This window comes from Melampsora larici-populina (genome assembly GCF_000204055.1).
Source record: "Melampsora larici-populina 98AG31 unplaced genomic scaffold MELLAscaffold_1, whole genome shotgun sequence".
In the NCBI taxonomy this organism is placed as follows: domain Eukaryota; kingdom Fungi; phylum Basidiomycota; class Pucciniomycetes; order Pucciniales; family Melampsoraceae; genus Melampsora; species Melampsora laricis-populina.
In genome coordinates this window covers 3,148,930-3,165,987 of record NW_006768765.1, presented here as the reverse complement: position 1 = coordinate 3,165,987, position 17,058 = coordinate 3,148,930, and the positions used below count along the sequence as shown (strand labels likewise).

The 17,058-nt window shown below is 41.8% G+C and overlaps 3 protein-coding genes across 3 annotated transcripts; 1 reads left to right on the top strand and 2 right to left on the bottom strand.

The window, feature by feature from the left end:
* Positions 1-6,025: 6,025 nt before the first annotated feature.
* Positions 6,026-8,502, bottom strand: MELLADRAFT_76373 (uncharacterized protein; the record flags this gene model as incomplete). Its single annotated transcript, XM_007403705.1, has 4 exons — positions 6,026-7,149; positions 7,220-7,276; positions 7,357-7,741; positions 8,296-8,502. 3 exons carry the CDS (start codon positions 7,483-7,485, stop codon positions 6,487-6,489), a joined length of 849 nt encoding a protein of 282 aa, XP_007403767.1.
* A 2,221-nt stretch (positions 8,503-10,723) lies between these two features.
* Positions 10,724-12,621, bottom strand: MELLADRAFT_87124 (uncharacterized protein; the record flags this gene model as incomplete). Its single annotated transcript, XM_007403704.1, has 4 exons — positions 10,724-10,841; positions 10,933-11,031; positions 11,110-11,240; positions 11,323-12,621. The coding sequence occupies 4 exons, from the start codon at positions 12,619-12,621 to the stop codon at positions 10,724-10,726; spliced, it is 1,647 nt and encodes a 548-aa protein (XP_007403766.1).
* Positions 12,622-12,981: 360 nt separating this feature from the next.
* Positions 12,982-15,866, top strand: MELLADRAFT_32216 (uncharacterized protein; the record flags this gene model as incomplete). Its single annotated transcript, XM_007403854.1, has 14 exons — positions 12,982-13,255; positions 13,603-13,641; positions 13,799-14,062; positions 14,140-14,182; positions 14,251-14,319; positions 14,400-14,511; positions 14,603-14,617; positions 14,682-14,831; positions 14,892-14,942; positions 15,017-15,231; positions 15,310-15,445; positions 15,505-15,600; positions 15,679-15,738; positions 15,804-15,866. 14 exons carry the CDS (start codon positions 12,982-12,984, stop codon positions 15,864-15,866), a joined length of 1,587 nt encoding a protein of 528 aa, XP_007403916.1.
* Positions 15,867-17,058: the final 1,192 nt, after the last annotated feature.

Below are 17,058 nucleotides of genomic sequence, written 5' to 3'. Positions count from 1 at the left end.
CACTATGACAGGTGTTGTATCTTGGAAAAGAAAGAATGTGTCAAAAATCTTTGTTGAGAATCGTAACAGGGGACAACATACCGTAAAATGTTATCTTGGGAGGCTGTGAAAACACTGTAACACCGGTTGAAGGTCTGATCCCTGAGTGTTTTTTGAAAAGAACTCAGTACAATAGGAGTTTGATTGTAGAGTCCTGATACCATCTTACCTGTTTTTTGCAATGACAGAATAAGATTTAACATAGATTAACATCTTTACGGGCCAAAACCACCAAGCTTACTCTGTGAGCTTACCTTGAGGAACAGTGGATGTCTGTTTCCCTTTGTCTACTTGTAACATCAGAAAATAGGTTTAGGATCAGCTTTAGCAATGCTTACAGAACTTTATCCAAGACGTACCCAAAGTGGGTTTTTGTGGCTTTGGATGGGCAACCTTGATTGGTGGATCTACTTTTTCTCATCAGTTCACTATTGAAGTTCATCTTCAGAGAAAAGATTGTGATCACCTGTTTTCATCAAATATCAGGAAATGTCAAAATTAGGAAAGCTAAGGATAAGATGGGTTGTGATAATATTGTTCAAACATACCTTTCTTTTCAACCGGAGTACTTGGTTTACCTTGTTCTGCTGTGACAGCACAATTCCATTGTGTTCAGATAATCTTCAAAAATATAATCATTACCAGCATTTGAAATGTGGAAGAAAAACTATACCTGGAGATTGAGTAACAGTGGTAGTTTTGAGCCCCTCTGAGGTGAACAAATCTTAAATTCAATAATGCATTCATAAATCCGTGAAATACAGACTAAAACCCACCCTTGTAGGTTAGCCTGAGGCCATCTATGAACGTAATCAAAGTGACTTGATTTTATGATTGGTTCATTAGCTCATTCGCTGATAGAACACTTTTGTGGCAATTGATTGCTTACCCTCTTGTTAAATGTATCAGCAGTTTGGTTGTTTTTCTTTTACATTAGTTTGTAGGCTAGATGATTTGTTGTAAGAGGAGAGTGCCTTACGTGGAGTTTCATCTACCGATTCTCAGAGAAAAGTCAGCGACCCATGTTTGCAGTTCTTTCCCGATCCCACAACATTGGCATTGAGACTCACATGTTATGGTGTTTCTCAGGGACTCTGTAAAACTACCGGATGTAACCGCTGTAATTAACAACAAAAACGGCCAAGTTCACTTCATTGATCATTTTTGAGTGAGATTTGACATCTTGGACATCTTTGTTCTCCAAGCCCGCATATTTTTAATGCGTATGTAAACAGCTTGGAGGACCTTGAATACATTGATTGACTGAATTCATGATTTATGTTCTCACCTGGAAGGTCTTTCACTAAATCACCTGATCAGAAATGAGTCATTGTATGGGATTGTAAGTTTTCAACGCCCAGTACCCAAGTGGCTATTTGAAGCAGACTGATATATCTTTTCCATACCTTTCATATGAGACCTCAATGACCGTAGAAACCCAAGACCGTCCAATCCTATCACATTCCCCAAATATTCAAAAGTTCATGAGCACGGATATGGAAATACCAGTTGTCAGTTTTGCTTGAGGATGAAGATACGAGTGAGGCTGGAAACAGGATCAAGAGGCGGATTTTTCACCTGGTTCCACTGTAGACACTGCAATTTGATCCATCATACCTTCATTCACTCAAAGTGTCGTTCAGGATCAAGGTTCTCATTATGATACTTTTCAACAATCTTACCTTGCTTCAGTTTTTGTAGAAACACATGATTGTCCACTACTATCCATCCCATATTTCAATATCATAAGTTTGAAAACGGATTAAGACGTAAATATGATTTAAAACAGAAACATGGAGCTGAGTTTTCACCTGTTTCAACTGTAGTCACTGCTGTTTGTTCGATCATGCCTTAATTTGTGCAGAAGATAATTACTACAAGTCCTTTCCATGGTTGTTTATTTAGAATATCAAGCTTACCTTGCTTTAACGATTGTATAAACTCATGATTGCCCACTTCTAGATAGAAATGAAATATCACATCAGTTGTGATTAAACATCTAGACGAGTTTGACTTTAGGCAAATATGCTTCAACACGGAATTAGAAAGCTGATTTTTCACCTGGTTCCACTGTAGTCATCAACGTTTGCTCCTTCAAACCTGTATTCATCCACAAGATAATTGAATGCCCATCAACTCATGATAATCTATTCACCATAACACCAACAAGCTTACCTCCAGACGCATATAGATTTTCCCTTAAACACTCGCGAAATGTTTGCCTTTTATTCAAAGATCCTGGGGCTATTGGACCAGATTAGTTAGATCTTATTCTTCTTGATTGCAAACACTGTGCTTACCTGCAATCATAACCAGCCGCGGTTGCATACAAGTGAAAGAAGAAAGATATATTCGTTTCATCCATTTCAGATAACAACGCACTCGTTTCTAACTTTGCTGATTCTGGCATAGATCAGAACTCGACGTACATGTTAAGTTATGTTCTGCTAGTAACGCGTAGTCAAAAATTACAAATCGTATTAGTTTTCTTGATAGGTCTCAAGTTTCTTCAGGGTTCAGCAATCCTACTTTTTTGAGCTTCGTGGTCTATCATACAAGAAGGGAAATTTGGGATGTCAAACTTAGCCTTGATTAGAAGTACTATATGTTTCTCGCCCTTTCAGACTACTTACTCGGTTCCAGCTGTGATGCACCCAGCGTGGTCATAGCTTCCCAGGCTATACTTGCGCCTACCAGAGGTGCAGAATTTGTCAAGTTTCCTGAAGGGTTAGAGTCCGTTCGGCTGCCTTCGACCTCGCAGGCGTAGACTTGCGAGGCGTCTACCTGCGGATCCGCAGGTAGACCATGTCTGCCACGAAGCGTGTACCAGGGTTTGGTGCGTTCGGTACACTCGACTTGAAGTGTAGTTGACCTCGCAACTTATGGGTTTTCTCCCTTTGCAAAATCTGATGTCGCGCTCCTGGTTTCAGGTCTATGGCACTAGCCAGGTCAACCTGCAAGATTCGACCAAAACGTCAAACCTGGCAGGTCGACAAATTTGGCTGGCCGACCTCGAGGTGGACGCCTCAAAGGTCGACCGCGGCTTCTGTACCGAACAGCAGAATTTCAAGCGTACACTTCAAACTGCCTCGAAGCGTACGCTTGAGATTTTGGCTGGGTCAACCTGCGAGGTCGGAGGCAACCGAACGGACTCTTACGGGATTTGTATCCAGACCAAAGCGTGCGATCGCTTAAGAATTGAGTCGTGGTGAAAAATGATCTCAATAATATCATCACCAGTGCGATACATATTGCCTTTCCGACATTCAGAAACTGGCGATCACGAGAGTCATGTTGGTGACGGTTGACGGAAGCCATCTCGGTCTGTGATATTCTTGAAAGGCGAATCCAGTCGCAAGTGGTGTTGACCCTTTCAAGCTGTTGGGGTTTGTGTTGTATAAATTGTCGAGTGAAGCGATATGATAAAGTGAATGGAATAAGCTTTTGTTATAGGTGGGTTTTTCTGATTATATCATGTTCGTCAACAACCACTTGGTACAAGCTTAGCCAGTCAGAAAAGGTCAGAAACCGAAGGATTCGATTTCCTGTGTTACTGGGACATCAATCGAAGTTATCGCTTGTGCTGTACTGGGTAATGATCACCTTATCCACCGGAGTCTTTGCAAGTAACCGAAACCTCATCGATTTACTGGACTCGTGCACAAGTGCGTGTTGATAACTATGGAAGCCCTTAAAAATAGAAATCCTATCATGTTTGGAGCAAGGGGTTCTTCGACGATCGAGAATTGCTAATGCCTTCCTTTCTGATATTCAAAAACGATCTACATACATGCGAAACTAATTGTTAGAGAGACTTGATTAGTTGTCGAGGTCAACTTATCGAAAGAAAGCCTTGCATGTGCTAGTCTCTTGAAACCTTGAAACCTGGAGACATTCATTTTGGAGGGATTGCTGATTTGGGCTTCAGAGAAGCTTTGGCAGGGCACTTCCCAGACTTTGATGACATCAACCACATAAACAGACTAAACCTGTTTCACTTCATCTGGTCTTTGCTTCAATTATAAAATATACGCAAAGCCCTCAAAGCCCCATATAAAAAATTATACTACATATTTTTTGCTGGAACTTTTGCACAAAATTTCCAGAATGTTTTTCAGAAAGCCAGAAAGCTTCTGCACCCTGGGCAAAAGGAAATTCAAACATGTACTGTTTTTCACAAGCCCAGGAATCTAGAACACAGCCAAAGTTGTGTTCTGGGGTTCTGGAAAACTTTTGGAAAAGTTCCAGAATCATATTTGTGTGGGACTTTATTTTTGAATCGATTTCATCAGCATCATCATCATCATCATCATCAAAAATTGAGTACTCAAGGCAATCAGAAGGAACTATAGATCTGTCTCCTGACAAATCAATGTGCCTGGAAATTATCCCTTGACCTTTGAATATTACAGCCATACAGTGAAGTCTGACAAAAGAGATACTTGAAATTTCTTGACCAAGATGATCAGTTTTGATAGAGTATATGTTTTCTCAGGGCCACCTTGGCTGAAAATGTACTGCTTATCACCAAAGAAGACTACTTGTAATCACAGAGTATCTGTTTTTTTAAGTCTCTGTTTTGTTATGTATTTGCAAGACAAGAAGGTGCCAAATATCAAGTCATGGGTTTGAGTTTTGGAAGAAAGAGGCACCATAAGCAAAGCAGGAGATTTTATTTCCAACAGGGACTGAAAGAGCTGTGAGATGCAAAGAATATCTATTTTGCTTGAAAACAAACTCAAAAATTATAGTCATCCACATTCTAATTGAGGGTTATAACCCTCCCCATCACCCATCTTATTCAGCTGTTATAATTTACTCAATCATACCAACTCATGAAATTGAAGCAATCAAATAAAGAATCCATTGAATACATTATAAATCTATACATCCCTTTGCATTTGAACATCGTGATGAGATTTCTGGATGGTTTGCATGCTTGAGTCATATCATAAATCAATACAAAGAGTATTTCCTTCTTGCTGTCTATGCCTGACTTCCAAAAACTTCACATCATGCCAGCTGAAAATGGTAAATCCATTCTAATAGATGTGATACCTAGGGGAGGTTCAAATCATGTCTCTTCAGCTGCTATTGCTGATGGCTAGATGAGAGTTGTTTATATTTTGTCTGTCTTACTTTGGCATGTGTGCTTGGGCAATAAGGATTAGCCTGGCATGCTCTACTCCTCTTGCATTGCAAGGAAAAGTTTGGGACACTCTAGCTTGGGTCCATCCAACAGCGCCATAATTGTGCCACATCCACCACCGATTGATATGTCTCATGTCCGTGAATAGATGATCCATTTCGAGGCATCACCATGTCTGTATTCATGCAACACCTCGACATGCACACACAAAAGACTTTTGATAGAAACTTGCAAGAGCCTCAAGAGAGGTCTTGAGGCTTTGCCTTCATTAAGAGGGTTGTTGAAACTCGGGTAATTGAGTTCCAACAAAGGGTGTGTGCATAAAGGTGATCCACCAGTCTGAACTTCAGAAAAGTTCTTCCAGATTCTTTTGGAAACTCTCCGTGTGTGCACGTCGACGTCCTACAGGGATACAGACATGGTGCATGCTTCCAAGGTTGTGATACTCAATTTGATGTGGATCATCATCATTGATGCCAACTATCAACTACCAATGAGTTTATAAAACTAATCCATACAAAATGCCAAAAGGCTTGAGTGTATGTATATTCAAAATGTCATAAATCAATTTAGACCATTAAGATGAAATCTTTCACTTTTTGCTTCCATTGACTTCATGCATCAAGCTCTTCTTGCACCGTTATGTCACATTGCAAATCACCCAGTATGATCAGCATTTCTTCGACCAACCATCCCTTTTTGCCCAATGTCTTTCACTTGATCAATCTATTGTTTGACACCGTCTTTTGGGATTGGTCGTTTCAACACTCTTTATAATTCTCTTCAAACCCCTTGAAGAATGAGCAATGAACGCGTAATTCTGTTCTCTTCTTTTCTGAGCAAAAAAGGTAAACATGATTCATACCAAATGACATGGGTTAAATGCAAAACCAAAGATACATAAAGAATCAAGAAAATCTGTTAAAATTCAAACAATGCCCCTGCTGAAGAGAGATATGATAAGATAGATGAACAATGTAGAAAATCGAAAAAAAAGAAATCGCAATGAGATATAAACAGGAGTTGATGTATTTATAAATTGTCTAGAGTGAAAATTTAAGAATTCTGCTTTCTTTTTCTTTTTAAGAATGAAATGACCTTTATAAACGTGTTCTAAGATATATGCAAAGCTACAAAAAGAAACAAAAAATAAAGAACGCAAGACTGTCTTAATGATCTAAAGCGAAGTGTATTTGTACAAAGCTGAAACCAAAAACCAGACCGTAGATATCAAAACAAAGTTACCACAGGTCACATAAGAAAGAATTAGTCCATTGAAAAAGGATGAAATTGATACATCAAGGCTTTTCAACATAAATAAAAGATTGTGACGAGCTTCCTTTCTCTGGTTCAATCCTTTGTAACGGTCTAGAAGCTTTATGTCGAAGATGACCAATCGATCTTACAACTTTTAAAATCTTAGCACTTCCTTTCTGAACAAGTCTTCCAACAACAGGTCTAGGATCAAGTTTAGTATTACGATAAGGAATATCAAAATGATGTTGATTTTCAGTTCGAGTTGGACTTTCAGGTTGTGAGTCAAAACCAGTTCCTCGAGATTTCGAGACGGTAGAAGAACGAGATTGACGGCACCTGGCCATTCGACGTTGTTGGAGCATTTCGGCTTGCTCAATTTGATCGATAGCTTCTGCTTGCAATCGACGCATGGCCGCACGATGACGTACTTCAAGTTCATCATCTATCACTAGTAATGATCCCGAAGAGAGTCCCGGGGTGCTCTTGTTAGAGAACCTTCCAGTGAGAAGCTGGGCTCGCTCACGGCGACGTCTCTCATCTTCTTCATAAGTGATAGGTCGGCCACTAGCATCACGAGGTTGATTGAGGTCGATGAGTGGAGTGATTCTCAATGATTGCCGTTTTCTATATGATTGTACGGGTGTTGGAAGTTGACAAGTTTGAGAGCGAGGTCGATTAGGGATAAAGTCTACATAAGGCTGATGCTGCTGATCGGATACAAAGACAGGACTAAGTACGAGGAAATAAAGAAAGGAAAATACCATAAGAACGTACCGAACTCCAATCGATTTCTACCTGAGATAGACCAGATGATTCGCACTTATCACTTTGCTGTGAATTCAATTACAAAGGGATAAGATCAGTAAAATTGCCTATAAATCAAGCTATAGACAAGACAATTGAAGACTAACTCGTGAATCGACTCGAAGTTGAGTTGACATAAAAACGCTTTTTCGCCACTCTTGTACAGACAAAGGTCGATTGGATTTAATGCGATCGTTTTGAGACCATAGCGGATCTTGGTCTTGAATTTGAGCCATTTTATATGTTTTCGGTAAATGTAGATTATATGTTTTTTAGAATGTATGCTTTGTTTTTGTTGTGGTACGCTCGGGTAAACAATCTAAAAGTTAAAGGTTAAATAGGGGTTAGGAAATGTGATCAAGTCTTTGTGCCGACCGTACGTAGTCGCGTTTGAAGTTGAGAGCGTTTGAAGTAATAAGAGATGTATGCGCTGTGCCGAAACAAAAGTTATAGAATTGGAAGATAGTTTGCTTGCGGTGGGGCACAAATCGCCTGCGAATGAAGGTCAGACAAGTGAGAATATTGAAAAGCTGGACCGAGGAAAGATAGAACTTGAAGAGGGGTGCATGCGCGAATCTAAGAATCTGATCTAGTATTTTTGAAAAGTCAAGATTGTAGGGGTAAAGAGGGAAATTGATGGAAATCTGAGTGAGCTTTAGTTTGGACTCGACTTGAAGATTGAGCTAGAAAGTCTTTGGAAAAAGAAATACAAGCAACTTTCGATTCACTGCGGTGGGTTATCAGCGTAGATTATGTAGCTTGAGCAGCGTGTGTCGATGATATTCACAAACTCAGTGCTAGACAGCGGCCAGTTGAAAGCTTTGACGATAAAAGAAAGAACACGAAAATCAAATCAGAGCTTCATAAGAGATGAAGTTTAGTAAGATATAAAATGTCTTGACTGGAAATTAATGATACAATCCTATAGTCACGCCAAGGTTGGACACCGGGATCAAACGGAGGAAGTTGATGGTTTTGGAGATTCGAGGAGAATAATTTGGGGTGAGGGTTAAGATTTCATCACTCTCAGAAGGAAATCCACTAACAGCTAGGATTTGAAGACCCCCAAAAAAGATCAATGCCGAGACGGGAAGCTGATGAAGTGGATGAAGGAGTTGATGATCAAGAGGGCTTTTTATCAAAACCAAATCAAGCTTCAAAAGATACGTAATCAGCGCACATAAAACGGCATTAGAATATGTGGTCTGAACTTATCAGATATACGAATATCTGAATATGTATCAAGAGTTGAGTGAATTATTATGAACAAACTGAAAAATGTTAATAATGTTAGGCATATCAGCCGAGGAAACCCCTATGTGCACAAGTTCTACGTATGCGCGAGTTGCTTATAATTCAGGGGCCTGAACCGTTGTTGAACGGATGAAGTTGAATATGTAACATGGTAAACTGAGAAGGAATCGACCGAACTTGGTCACTGAAGATGATGAGTATCAGATTAAATGAATATCAATCAGAGATAGCAAATGATTTCAGTTCAAGGTATAAGGCAAAGTCAACTTTAGTGGGTAATCCTTTGAAAGATGACATATTTGTGCGTGGATAAAGTTTGCTATGTGAGGATTGAAATGGAGAATTAGGTAAGTGTAGTCGATATAAGAGTCAGACTCAGAAGCTTCATTCTCTTTGAACTTGTCTATCTATCAAATATGTGACTCGAAGAACCGATGGAATTGATTGAGCTTGAAAGCTTACTAGAGAATGAGTTTGTAAGTTTTATTATCAATTCACTCAATTCACTAGTCAAGAAGTGATCCTAATGGAGTTCGATCAGTTCTTGACTATCATTTTACATTAGGATGACATCATGTCATTGAGACTCTATGTGACTACAAACAAATGGGTCTGGATAGTTGCATAAGCTTCTTTCGGGTGATTTTGATGTGGGGATTTTAGATGCTGTGATGATGTGGAAGCCAATTTGGACGATCTCGGTAGAAGATATATGAGAAGTAGGGTCCCTTAAAGTTATAGTTGATATTTCTTGTAAGACTTGGTTTGGGTGTTCAAAATCCATTCCCATTCTCTACGCTTTCTAGCCCTGTTTGGTATGGCTTACAACTTTTGTAAATAGATTGAAGATATTTAATTGAAACCACTTGTGAAATATGCCATCGATTTTTTAAGGTAAAACTTGATCAATGGTGTTTGCAAGCTCGCGCCGCAAAAGAGCAGAGTTGAACTTGGTCAAGTTAGTTTGGTACGTACCATTCCCTGTCAATGACATCCATGACCATCTTGATTTTGGACAATAATCAAAAATCAATTTCAGCTATCGAACCATCGGTGATTCAATGGAACCATACACAGATGAGTTGACAGAATTGCTAAGATCGTTTTATCTGGCCGATCGTTGGATCACTTTGTCCGAGTCTGCAACCCTCGGACCACATGTCCATCAAGAAACAAGTGATGGTTTTTTTTCAAGTTGGTGAATATGCAAGTCCAGTTATTACAAAATGAGAGTTGTACTCATAAAGATCAGTTGTTAGCAAAGATGACAGGTGTGCTACAAAGTCAAGTTAGTACAAATCGTAGTGGAGAGACTCACTCGTAAGCACCGGCTCAGCATTCAAGTAATGAGGCGGATGGTGCCGGATGCGAGTGCACGTCAGTAGACTCCCGAACCCCAGCCTATGTACAACAAGAGGAAAACCATTTTGGGAATCTGAATCCGTGTTACCAGGCACTCGGTTTTCAGCTCACCGTCACGCCGGGACATCCTTTCGAAGTCCAATGGAGGAGATATAAGGAGATTGACGGCTTTTGTTTCTGAAAGCTTAATTGGTATCACCATACCCTCAACTTATGCACCCAAGCGCCCACGCTTCTCGAAGAGAGGGACTCACAGGGACGGGCAAGGGGCTTCTTTGAGCTTACACGAGACGCGCCCCGGAAAAGTAAGCATAAACTATGCTCAGCAAGTTCGGGGTTTCCATCATTCGATTTACTTTCGATTTACTCAACGTACCAGATGTTCTCATGAAGTGCTTACAAAAAAACTCTCTTGGCCGACTGTGACCATCGACAAAACAAAAATGTATATGTGTGCAGGGAAACCAAAACACGCGGCTTCCAAGGTGATAGAAGGGGATGTGAGTAAAATCGTAAGGAGCGCTAGCCTTCGTCAGAATTATTTTCATATCTTTGATTCCTAGATTGATATTTCATCTAATTGAGTGATGAATGTGTGGGCAAAAATTCAGCAAGATTTGATATCTGATGGTTTGACAATCCGGTATGAGCCCCCTGTAAGTTCTGAAAAATGCCAGTAACTATGATATATGGTAGGATAGAATTGTCCATAGCCTACAAAGGAAGAATTTGTAGAAAGACAGAACGAGAATACGGTCATTGTGTAGAGATGAGTGTTGCCCTGTTTCACATGACAAAGCTAAAGCTATAAGACAGATACAATTTTGGAAATACCACGAATATAATCCAAAAAAACAGTCATTCAAATTGGAACGGAAAATCAAGTGTGAGGAGAAAAAATAAAATTAGACAAGCGAGCTCATTACAGATATCAACTTCAATGTTCAAGTTCTGAATTTGTAGGGACCAACTCCATCTCTACAGAAAAGAGGTTAACAGGAAACATTATGAAGTGCTCAGCTTATCTTGTTATCTCTCGAGGTAGCAAGACCATCATGTCAACTTACTTAGCTTGCGCTTCAACAATTTCAAGTTTACGTCTTTTGTTTTCCTGCGCCTGTCGATTGATAGTTTTAACTTGTGGGGTGTCTGGAAACCCCATTTGCCTAAATCAAGTGGAAATACAGTAAATACGCGAAGTAAAAAAATAGTTCTTTGCAAGATCTTTTTGTTACGTGACTTACCAATAACCTGGTGGAGTAGTGGGGGGAGGATTGAAGTGCCGATGTCTTGATATGTCGTTTTTGTGCTGTCCCATCCGATTCGGTAATTCCTTCAAGGGTATACGAAGATCTTTGGCGGCCTGTTCATAGTACTTAAAAAAGATATCGCGGAGATATAAACCCACACGACTATTAACCTTCACATCACCAGAAATTGATCAAAATGTCACTTACCCCAGCACAACAATCACAATCTGCGCCATGCATCTGTTTCCTAGCCTCTTTACCTCTCGCCACTTCATTAAATACGTGCCCAACTCCAAAGTTATTCTCGGCATCGATTTCGAATCGTGACATGAATCCACCTGACGATCGCTTGGAATCGCTATTCATATCCTCACTCAATTTACGCTTTCGATTCAAGTCTTCCTTTCGTTTTTTCTGAATTTCTCTCATAAAATTTTGACCTGGGTATTGCTCAAACGGACTCCGTTGCCTTGGTTCGCGTCGAGCTTTAGGCTCTGTACTCTTCGCTGTGAACGGATCGTCCTTCATGTCCTCCTTCACTGTCTCGTCTTCTGATTTGCACATGTCCAGTTTCGAAGGAGGCGAGACAGAAGAAGAGTGTCGTATGCGACGAGAGGTATATGGAGTAGGAGGTAAACCAAGTTCACGACATACAAATAATTTTTGTGGCCTTATAGAGGTGCCAGGCATCCGGTTTTTGGATAGTGTATAGCTCCTTTGGTCGGTTGTAGGTGGAGAGGTGAGTTCGATAGGGTTTCTAGAACTGCCCTCCTGGTACATCGATGAACGGGAAGGCTTCGTGTCTAGGTCGTCCAGCACCGATGTATGCGGATTGTGTGGCTTTTTCAAACTAGTTGTGAATACCCGGTCTGTGGATGATGTGTCATTGTCGATGATATGGTTTTTTTTGTAAGTCGTGGCTGGTGGAGTCGATGGAATCGATGGTCTCGAACGACGAGGTTCGCAGACAGATCGAACAGGAAGCTTTGAGTCTGACTTGTGTTCGTGCGACGTCGAAGCGATCCGGTTGCGTGGCTTTGAGTCGGTTATGAGCGGCCGATCTTTGGAGGATGCATGCGTGCTGGTGACGCGGTCTCTTTTGTAGAGTGTGGCCGGTGTGGTCGATTCAATAGGAAGTCCTGAAGTGCTGGACTTGCAGATGAATGGGTCGGAAAACTTTGAGTCCTGCACTCTGTCTTCCAACTTTGAATTACGTTCTTGAGGATGAATTCGAAGAGTCGTGCTGGTTTGTGGTGAATCGGCTTCTTTTTCGGACTTGACCTTACCTCGGGAATCATGGACAACAGACATGTCCATCTCTTCGTTTGGCTTTTTGCTCGATTTCGAATCTCCCTTGGTAGAACCAGGGAGTGGGGAGTCGTCATTAGGTTCTTTCCAAACGGATCGACCAGCTCTAGCTCTTCGGTCCGAATGTCGTATCCACTTTTTGGGTGGTAGAGAGGTGGGGGGAGTAGCAATATTCGCCAACGCAGCTCTTGAAAGCATAATGAGACTTTGAGTTTGCTGGTGGTGGGTTTCCAATCGATTTCAGAAGGTTGGTTCGAGTTTGAAGGTTGGAGATTCGATTTGGGGATTCGAAGATTGGTGTTTCTCGACCTTTTAAAGCTGAACGTTGAGGGAAATGTTCAGGTACATATTTGGTATTTTCCTGTCTCAACGCGAAAAGGCGCAATCCTGGTCATCAAGACATCTCAACATTCTTTTGAGCTGATTCAAATTGGATTGACACCCCGACCCGGCCCGAATGTCCGAGTCCAACCTGCACTTCTCTTTTCTCCCCTCCTCCAATTTATTCCACTTCCGACACCACTTCATCGCATTTACCGTTTTTGATTTTCTACCAACATGACGGTCTCGGCGAAGACTCTTCCCGCCTACGTTTACGCTTCAGCAAGTGTGCCATCCAGTACGGCTGTGGTCCTTCCACCCTCTTCCACTGGCCTTTCTGGACTTCATCTGGTGTCTTACTCAGAGTTGCAAGCGCTCGTGACCGCTCTTAGTAGCCAATTGAGCGGCTTACCAGAATTAAAACAAAGACAAACTTCTGTCAGCATTAGTCTTCCGAACTCACTCGAATTCCTTGTCGCTTTCCTCGCCATTGGACAAAATGCGCATATCGGTAGGCTACCTTTTCGATATTATACGCGATCTTGGTTTTGAGGTACCGCTCTCAATCTGAGGCTCAGCGTTTGGCAAATCGACATACGCGTTTGTCTCGAGTATCTGATGTCACGGAGAAAACAATTCAGAAACTCGATTGATGAGTGGGGCGTATCCCGTGCAATCATCTCACTTGGTTCTGGATCCGTATCTCGATGCATGATTGCATGTACGCCTCGCACGCCCAAGCATAAACACTATTTCTTGCAGAGGTTGCGAAGCCTCCATCTCATGAGAAATTTGATAACAACTATCCGCCCATCTGATCTGACGCTGAGTCGCTTGCCTTACATTGCATTAACTCAGCTGCACCGCTGAACCCAGCCTACACCAAGGATGAAGCTGGTCAGTAGCCAACGTCAGGCTCTCCACTTTTCCAAGCGCCTTGTCTCTCTGTGAAGTGCTGAGTTCTTCGATGTCTCCGATAGAATTCTACCTATCGTATGAACCGTTTCAATTTGTCCAAATATTTCGCTGCTCCAGGTGTCCAGCTCACAATGAGGCATCCGTTACAGTGATTCTTCAGCCAAGTTATTATTGTTACCCAAAGGTGCCCTATCATCACAACCATCCGGAGCAGTTCAGGCTGCCCAGAAGTTAGGGATCTTGATTGGCGAAGTGACCTATATTGTCGATCAACGCAGGATTGTTTTGGACATCCCCGGTCGAGGCGGGTACGCAGGTAACACGGCACTTACCGTTCATCCGCAGGAACATGACACAATGCTACTTCTTCACACAAGCGGAACCACTGGCAAACCAAAGGGTGCGATTGCTTGATACTTTGCGATTTGGGACTCGAAACTATCATGCTGATTGTATCCAATCGTTTAATTTCTTAAGCTGTACCTTTGAGCCATAAGAACTTGATCACAACCATGCAGAAGTGAGTCCAGTGACATCTTTAAGTATGAAATGTGACCAGATTATTTGACGCACTTTCCTTTGATCTAGCGTCAAAAATACCTACAATCTCACTCCTAGTGATCGGTCCTTCATAGTGATGCCTCTGTTCCACGTCCAGTGCGACCATTTCTTTACTTGACCCATTCACCATCCTGACCCCCATGAACTATACATGATAACTGATGGCGGCGCTTCAGTGGCCTTCTTGCTGGTCTACTGGCCCCCTTAGGCTCAGGTGGGACATGCGTGATTCCACCTCGGTTTGCGGCGCGCACGTTTTGGAGCGAACTTCAGCTTTCGCACTCCAATGTGTGTTACGTTCACTACGCTCACCAGAGCGCCATCCTAAATGTCTGAATTGATCTTCTTGATTGTCTCCTCCGATACTTGTCAACATCAGTGGTATACTGCAGTGGTACGATTTCCGAAAATGCTGCAACGCTTATTTTGTTTCTGACGAAGATACCTTCAATCCTTAGCCCACGATCCACCAAATTCTCTTGCATTCGCCCATTCCTTCACCGCTCCCCAAACTTCGATTCATCCGATCCTGCTCTTCTGCACTCAGTGCGACCACTCATCGAGAACTAGAAATGGCCTTTCGCGCTCCTGTTTTAGAGGCTTATGCCGTACGTACCATCTAGATATCAATATGATTCATACTCCATTACTTACCCTGGGTTACATAGATGACGGAAGCGACTCACCAAATGACCTCAAATCCACTGCCACCAGCCAAAGTGAGTGCAAAGCTCGATGGACCTCGCCGGAAAAAAATTCTAGAAAACGCTGACGCTGAACTATCTCGATCCAGAGAAAACCTGGTACGGTCGGAAAGCCACAGGGTGTTGATCTCCGAATCCTTTCTTTTGATTCAGAAGATGAAGTCGAAGAGGGTGAAGTATGTATCCGAGGTCCTAATGTTACAGCGGGCTACTTGAACAACTCCAAAGCCAATTCAGAATCTTTTACTGTGAAAGAAAGGTTTTTTCGAACCGGTGACCGTGGAAGGTTGGATGCAGACGGATAGTAAGCTCAAGCTGATCGATGGAACTCTTTTGGTCCACAAGTTTAAAATGCTTTCTTTCCTGTTTCTGGTATCTTTAGTCTCACTTTGACTGGTCGATTGAAGGAATTGATCAATAGAGGTGGTGAGAAGTTATCGCCTCTTGAATTGGATGGGGCACTTTTGGCTGTACCAGGAGTAGCGGAAGCGGTAGCTTTTGGGGTTCCCGATAAGAAGGTAAGCCTTGATCACAGTACCATACTAGCCATGAAGAACTAACAGTTGAACTCAAACAGTACGGCGAAGTCCCTTGGGCTGCCGTTGTTCTAAAAACCGGCATTACGCTCACTCAAAATGAAATACAAAAAGATCTTTCCAAAAGATTGGGTCAAGTGTGTTGAAAAGTCTCATTTGCCTAGCTATAAAGCGGATTGAACCATTGATGCCATTTGGTCACTTGCGCCTTGAAGTTCAAGGTACCGGAGAAGATCTTCATAGTCGAGCAAATACCTAAGACCGCTACAGGAAAGGTTAGTATCGTCATCTTTCGTATGTTATGTGCTACATCTGAACCCTTGGTGTCTCTTGATCATAGGTACAAAGACGCAAGGTTGCGGAGGTGTTTTTAGCGAAGAACGAACAAAAAGCTCGACTTTAAACAATCATGTATCGGTCTCATTCTGGTCACAAAATTGACCTTTTAGTGCCGAGCAGTCAAAGCCCCATACATGCCTATCGATTTTGTGACCAGGAGTGCACTCCTATCTTGCAACGCCATACACACCACATTTGAAGCAGATGGTCGCGGCATGATCAACCATGTGGTCTTGCATTGTGCAAGGTATGTTGATTGAACTTGAGCATCGGTTAACGGCTAAGGTATAAGTGAATATCAAAATTAACCAGAACTGAACTTGAGTTTCTTGGAAACCTGCTCCTTTGCGCTTTAATTTTTACGCAAATGGACCAGGTTCCCCTCCTGTTCTCCTTTCCACTGCCTTGTCTATGTTTCATTTGGATTTATTATGAACCATACCATTCATTTCATCAATTCCTGCATTCTTTCGTGCATTCTTTCGTTCAGTGTTGATCAGAGCTACCATCAAATGTACCCTCATTACCGGCTCGCCTGCCTAAAGTACCAACCTGACTTGTATCTGATCGAGATAACATCTTGTCTCTTGACCGCCTCTCCTTATCCCCAGCAATATGCCTTCCAGTTCTTTTACATCTGATGCGGTCCTCAAGCCATTTTCCAAAAGCTCCTATGTGACGAAAACAAACAAATCTGTTTGATTTTATGTGGGCACTCCTGTCAGAGCCTGAGGGCGTGACGTGGCTAATTCTTGCGAATACTGAATAAACTTGGTGGATGAAAGCTTAAGTGTGCACATTCAGAAGCGAGAGGACTCACTGGTGGAAATGCTAAAGATGTTTATGAGGGATCAACTTTGGAAAAGAATGGCGGAGCGCGGATCTGCGAGAAGTTGAAACCGTCTTGCCGTGTAATGACGTCATTTTAACTTTGATTCTCCTTTTTTGAATATCTTCTCATCACAGTTATCATAGTAATATCTGAACAACAACAACAACAACAAAAACAACAAAAACAACAAAAACATGGATAACTGCTCATCCGCGAATGACTCAACTGATTTCAATCAAGATCGGAAATCCAACATGCCGAATGCACCAGATGATTTTATTGCACACCTTGACTGTCACATTTACCTTGTTCATGAAACAACAGAATCACCTCAACGGATACCATTTATTATCAAGAAAGGAATCATCAAATTAATAGTCAAATCGAATTCCACTACATTTGAAGATTTTCGAAAATCCATTGG